Genomic DNA, 6,000 nt, shown 5'->3' on the forward strand with positions numbered 1-6,000 from the left:
GCTCTCATGCAAGGAATGACTCCAGGATTCAAACGTAAGCAACACGATGACTCTTTCATGAAAAGGAAATTTGCCAAGACAACCAAAGTCAAGTTTGATGTGGACCAACGACCTAATAGTAGGCCCGGTACCAGAGAGAGATTGTCTCTTGAGGAATGGCAAGCACTATTTGAAGCTGGAAAGTGTTTCCTTTGCAAAGAAGAGGGCAATCAGGCCAAAGATTGCCCCAATCGTAAACGGAAACAATCTATGGGAGCACAAGAAGCGAAAAAGGACAGCCACACGCGCTAGGAGATTTGTTTTCCTTTGGTAGAATTTAGAAAGCAGTAATATTAGTATGAATAATTGTAACAGCCAGAAATTGGAGAGTCTCCTCTTTCTAGGCTGCTTTGTTATTTGCAGGATGTTTATTCTCTACTAGTTTTGCATGGTAATTTGCAGGATGGTTCTTCCCTGCTAGTTTTGTTGATTTTTGTATCAGTCAGAAGATGGAGAGTCTCCTCTTCTAGGCTGAATGGTAAATTGCAGAATAAGTAGTCCTTGTTACTGTTGGATTGCTCTTGTTGCCCGGCATGGCTAGAGCAGCACATCCATGTACCACATGCCCGTTTTGGATGCTCTTGTTGCCCGGCATGGCTTGAGCAATAAATCTACTTAGTACATGCCCGTTGGTTTTTTATTTGAACCATGAGGCAAGGAGCCAAGTCTAGCATAGATTGGCTGAACCAATTCAGCTTGTGGTGATGCAAGTTTGCAAGGATATCGAGTACCGGGATCTATGTTCCTAGGATCCATTATTGCCATGTGTGTGTGGTTCAAGCTTTTGGAGGCGAGTGAACTAGCAGATTTCACTTAGAGTGTAGTCCACTCCGTTGTTGTGCTTTGAGCTGACTTCGGTTGTAGCTCCTTTAGGCTCAGCAAAGCGTAGGTCTGGAGCATTGCCTGATGTTAGAAATTAAATTACCCAACAGAGGGTACACACAGTGGAAGACTTATAGTAATGCCCAGGAGCTCACACAATGTGGTGTGGGATGTGGAATCACAAACTTCTTAACTTATGTGCATAAAATAGATGTGCAGACTCATCAATAGACAATGAACCGGCCAGATAGAGAAACCACCAAAATATATATTTCCGTCCAAAACTATGGACACAATACAAAAGAGACAGATCCAGAGTCCCACCAATAGTGTGGTCCTCTGATCTTACCACAAGGTCTTTCTCCTATCTGCCAGTTATCTCTAGACTGGAGCCCGCGTGCTCCACCTCGAGCGTCTATAGACTTTCCATCAAGTGTGTTCTTCTCCACCTTACTGCCTATGAATCAGCCTAGGTGGGCAGCCCCTGCCAAGCTTTGTCTGCAGCACACAGGTCCCCTTGGTCCTCCTGAATGTAGGCCCCAAGATAGCTGTTCCACTGCTCCAACCTGGTTGTGAATGGCTGCTCCAGAAGGTGTGATGATCTCAGTGACCTTCTGCCCTAGAAGACAGTCTAGGTTCAGCCTCTCCCTGGAGCTAAGTCTGCAGCCCTTCAAGCACCCTCTCACCTCCTGGATATAGGCCCAGAGGGTGGCTTCCTGCTGCTCCTTTCTGCCTCCTGATATAAAATGAGGCCTGAGGCCTCTGCTTTTATAGGCCCCAAGGGGTTGTCAAAACCTACCGACCCAGGCCCCTAGATCTGGCCGACCTGGTCAGTTCTTCCTGCCCTAAAAAACCGACCTGGTTGGCTGCCCTACCAGCCCAACCAGGGCCCTATATAAGGGTCTTTTCTAGGCCCTTTTTCAGCCTTTGTTCCAGGGATTCAGCCCCCCTGGCAAGCCCATCTCCAGGCCTGATCTGCTGGCTCCAACCAGACCCACCAGCCTCAGCCAATGGCCGACCCAGGTGCTGCTGCTCCCTTCCATGGTTGCACCACCTGTAGGCTCTCTTGCAGGCTGTCCATCTGCACACAGATGCCCTCCACATAGGCGCCTTTGTCTGTGCAATCCCGCGCCATGTCTGCTGCCCCTGACTGACCTCCTGCCAGGTTAGATCCAGGACTTTCTGTCCCAGTGCTTCCATACTATTGAGACCTAGTGTAGGTCTCATCAATAGATGGTTCTTTTCTCTCTGTGGAAAAAGGGAATTGCATAATATGCCCAAAAGCTCCACCAATTTAGTGCAGGTCATACGGGCTAGCAACAGCCAACAACTGGTCAGCTAGTTAGCCAACAGATGTTTCTGCATTGGGCCCAGCATGGTCCTAAATTACGCAGCAAGATCCAAAGGCTCACAAAAATGGGCACATTACTACATGGACGCATGTAACACAAGTTGACCCTGTTATAACTTTATTATTTAATAAACCTCAACTTCTGACATCACCGACACTGCTGCAACTTGGCAGTCCAATTTCACAGGAATTGCTACTAAGACGCATGTAACACAAGTTGACCATGTGTTACATGGACGCATGTAACACAAGTTGACCCTGTTATAACTTTATTATTTAATAAACCTCAACTTCTGACATCACCGACACTGCTGCAACTTGGCAGTCCAATTTCACAGGAATTGCTACTAAGACACATGATCCTTGAGCCCATTGCAGGAATAAAGAGCACCACGTTTGTGCAAAACTTAATGACTCAAACAAAAGAATGTTTTCTCCAGCTGGAAATTGTCTATCTAAAGACAAATCAATTCAACATGGAACTGGCATCTTCCAAAGCTTCTTTGCATGCAGCTCGTGCTACTTCTATTGGCTATTGGCAGGCCTCTGATGCTGCATGGACCTCTACAGACAAAAGGATGTCTGGCTGAGTAACTCTAAATCTGGATTGCAGATTGGTCAGCGTCTCTTCACTGCCTGCAAGTATATGCCACAGCATGGTGACCTCAATTAATGGTCTAAAACGTGTGTACTGTCAGACTGGAAACCATTCAAAATGTGCACCACGACAATTCAGGTCCGAGTCACTGAATAACAGTTCAAAATTTACGAATAAAGTTTCGTAAGATTGACAATATACTCGCTGGTTTCTGATAAATGAACCTGTTGCCAAAAGTGCAATCTTCAAAATGTTTTCGTACTGCTTGAGAGAGTAAGATACTAGTAGTTGCAATGACAAACAGAAAAAACGCTTACGGCAACTCAAAACTTGTATTCAAGTCCATCGAACCCAAGACTTGTGCAGAGAGTTCCACACACATTGACAGGGATGTACCCCGAATTTCGAAGGCCAATCCAAAAGATTTAAATAAAGACTGGACGCAAAAAATGGTAAAACCCCTGTCCTGATGTAACGAAAGGCCTATGGCCATCGTCCTTTCGAAGTGATCAAAGCTTTAAGTTTGATATCCAGCTGAACTACATCGAGTAAAAGTTGGAGAGAAAAGCACAATAGTGCAGATCGCTCTCTGGCGAATCGTGGACCGGTACAGGCCGATCCGTCACAACTGTGACTTCCATTTGGTTGGTGCCTCTTGTAGAAGCAAAACATTCCAGATAAACTGAGGCACGCTATGTAGCGCTATCATACCTTCAATCGCAAGTCCAGGGATGGAAGCAATTCACTCTGACTCTCTTCCTCATTTTCACCTCTCTCCTCTCGCTTTAAATGCTTCTCATGATCTGAAAGAGCAACGTTGAAATCGAACGCTTCGTTCCTCTCCGCAAAGCCCAAGCCAATGAAAGCATGCTTGCCTCCTCCATCATCAATCCTGAGGACGAAGTAACGGGATGAATCCAACACGCTTTCAACGGTAGTCTCCCTCTTTCCAGGGTGGACATGACAAGCAGCGAAAAGCTCTCCAGTATTGGGATCTTCGAGCCGGATCTCGCAAACGTCTTTGAGAGAGACGATCCGAAGTCTGCCATTCCAGATTTTATCGGACTGCAACCATTCTCCACACTTGTATCCACCACTGGTACTGCGAGGGGGGATTTTGTAGACAGAGACCTCCCGGACGACGAGGAGGGTGTGTTCGAAGGAGTCTTCATCATCGAAGGACATTGTGAGGAAATGCAAGTAGGAAAGAGGGTGCAAGAGATTGGTTTTTCGCTACGAGCTTGGAGACGATGATGCAGAATGATGAACCACTCCTGGTGAAGAAGCTTCTATGCGAGATCGCAGCATATCAGAAGCAGCTCTCTTACGCGGTTACTCCTCTTGTGTTCGGTAGACCTCTTAAGTCCGCTATGCGTTGCCACACTTACTTATCCACGCGTGTGACCCCTTTTAGCATCCCTCGTATTCCACAGGTTTACATCATTCTCTATTTACAGATTTCTAGTCTTCTATATGCATAACCAACTCTTTTTTTTACTACATAGATAAGTAACTATCAAAGAGTAGCCCCTGAAAATGCATTGCATTACATTACCCTCTCTTAAAGGAATTTAGCTATGAAAAATCAAGAGATTGTCCATGGGTGAGTAAAACAAACAAAAAAGATGCAATGCATAAGCACTCCATCTCGAGTGCGCCCGGGTTCACAGAATTAGTAGCCTTATAACAAGGAGAGTGTGTGAATGGGGGTATGTCATTGGGTGAGTGTGAGGAAAGAAAGTTAATGAATGTGTGGCTAAGTCACTCTAACATGCTCGTCACACATGGAAGTAATTATGTAAGATTCATGGTAGTCCTCGATTACTCAAACTTCATGGAAGCTCTCAATTGCATAAACCCATGCAAAGACTCAACATTCCCATACACCACTCAACCATGCAACATATTATTGGTGCCAACACGAACCAACTACCTCTCTTTAGCATAATAAGGATGGATGCATATCTTCTAACCACCCAACCCAACCTTTAGACATGCCCTTATGTGGGCTTTGCAACATAGAAATTGCACTACCTCTAATGCGCCTTTCCATGGACATATGTCTCTCTTAGTCCCTTTAAGACACCTTTTGTCCTATCACAAAAAATAGCTTCTTACTTTCTTCTTTCACACATCAAAATTTTGGAAATGCTTTTGAATTATCTATAGGGGAGAGGGTGGCAAAGGTGAAAACCTCCAACTCTCTTTAAGCCTTTCCTAAACCCTTGAACACATCCATGTGCCAAGATCCATGTTTGGAGAAGCCCACACAAAATTGATGGTGCTTGATATAGTCAATCTCATAAATAAGAGTGTACAAAATACAAATGCTCATTGAATATTCTAAAACACGTAAACAAACTTTTAACGAGACTTTAGACTTAGCCTCCCATAAGCATATGTTTGGTGCCCCAAATCATTATGTAGCATCATGCGAATATGATAGTAGCAAAGGTTGATAGGCATGACTCCATGTTCAATCACTATTAAGATACAAGTCCCCGGGGTTCAATATAATTTTAACTTTAAGGCATTTGTCAATTGGCTGAAATCCTTGATATGATTAGGCTATTCACAATTACAATTTGACATGTATGTTTAGCCTACAAATTATCAACATTGACTTAATTTACTTGATTTTGAAATTGATTCTAACTTTACCCAAAAATTAGTGCAAAGAAGCTTTCAAAAATATTTTAGCAAGTGATACTTACTCATATTCCGTGTGGAAATCTAGGTAATAATAGCCCCAACCAATTTTTTGCTTAATTCCCACAAAACCATGTGATATGGAATAGAAAAATCCCAATTGTTGTTATAACACAACCAAATCCCATTTCAAAGAGAGATGGTATAATCTTGTGAATGGAATCGCTCAAATTCTTTGCCCAATGATTTGATGGGCTTTTTAAAAGCTTTTGTTAAATCCCACAAGAGCTTCCAAGTGACCTCAGAGGGTCTTGACTAAATTTTGTGAGATAACTACTAAATTACTTAACATTTTTGGGTAACCCATGCATATGGGATTCATATAAAGAGCATCAAAATCACACCACGAGAATCAAATTACTTCTTTGCATGATGTAAGTGTTTTGCTATAAGTTTTTAAGATACTTCTTTTGCAATTGAAAAAAAGCATTTGTACAATAGCGAGTTTGGGAAAGAATGTTATTAAGAAGGAATACAAAAT

At 43.3% G+C, this 6,000-nt stretch overlaps 1 protein-coding gene across 1 annotated transcript in view; it reads right to left on the reverse strand.

Annotated features, from left to right (window-relative positions):
• ABCI18 (non-intrinsic ABC protein 4) overlaps positions 1–4,220 on the reverse strand; it is a 53,540-nt gene extending 49,320 nt beyond the window's left edge. The window contains exon 1 of the mRNA XM_087377574.1: positions 3,522–4,220. Within this exon, the coding sequence (XP_087233700.1) occupies positions 3,522–3,995 (474 nt within the window). The 5' untranslated portion in view covers positions 3,996–4,220. The remainder of the gene's footprint in view (positions 1–3,521) is intronic.
• Positions 4,221–6,000: the final 1,780 nt, after the last annotated feature.

This window comes from Dipteris shenzhenensis, chromosome 7, assembly GCF_047967505.1.
Source record: "Dipteris shenzhenensis isolate YYH24624 ecotype China chromosome 7, Dip_SZ_1.0, whole genome shotgun sequence".
Classification (NCBI taxonomy): domain Eukaryota; kingdom Viridiplantae; phylum Streptophyta; class Polypodiopsida; order Gleicheniales; family Dipteridaceae; genus Dipteris; species Dipteris shenzhenensis.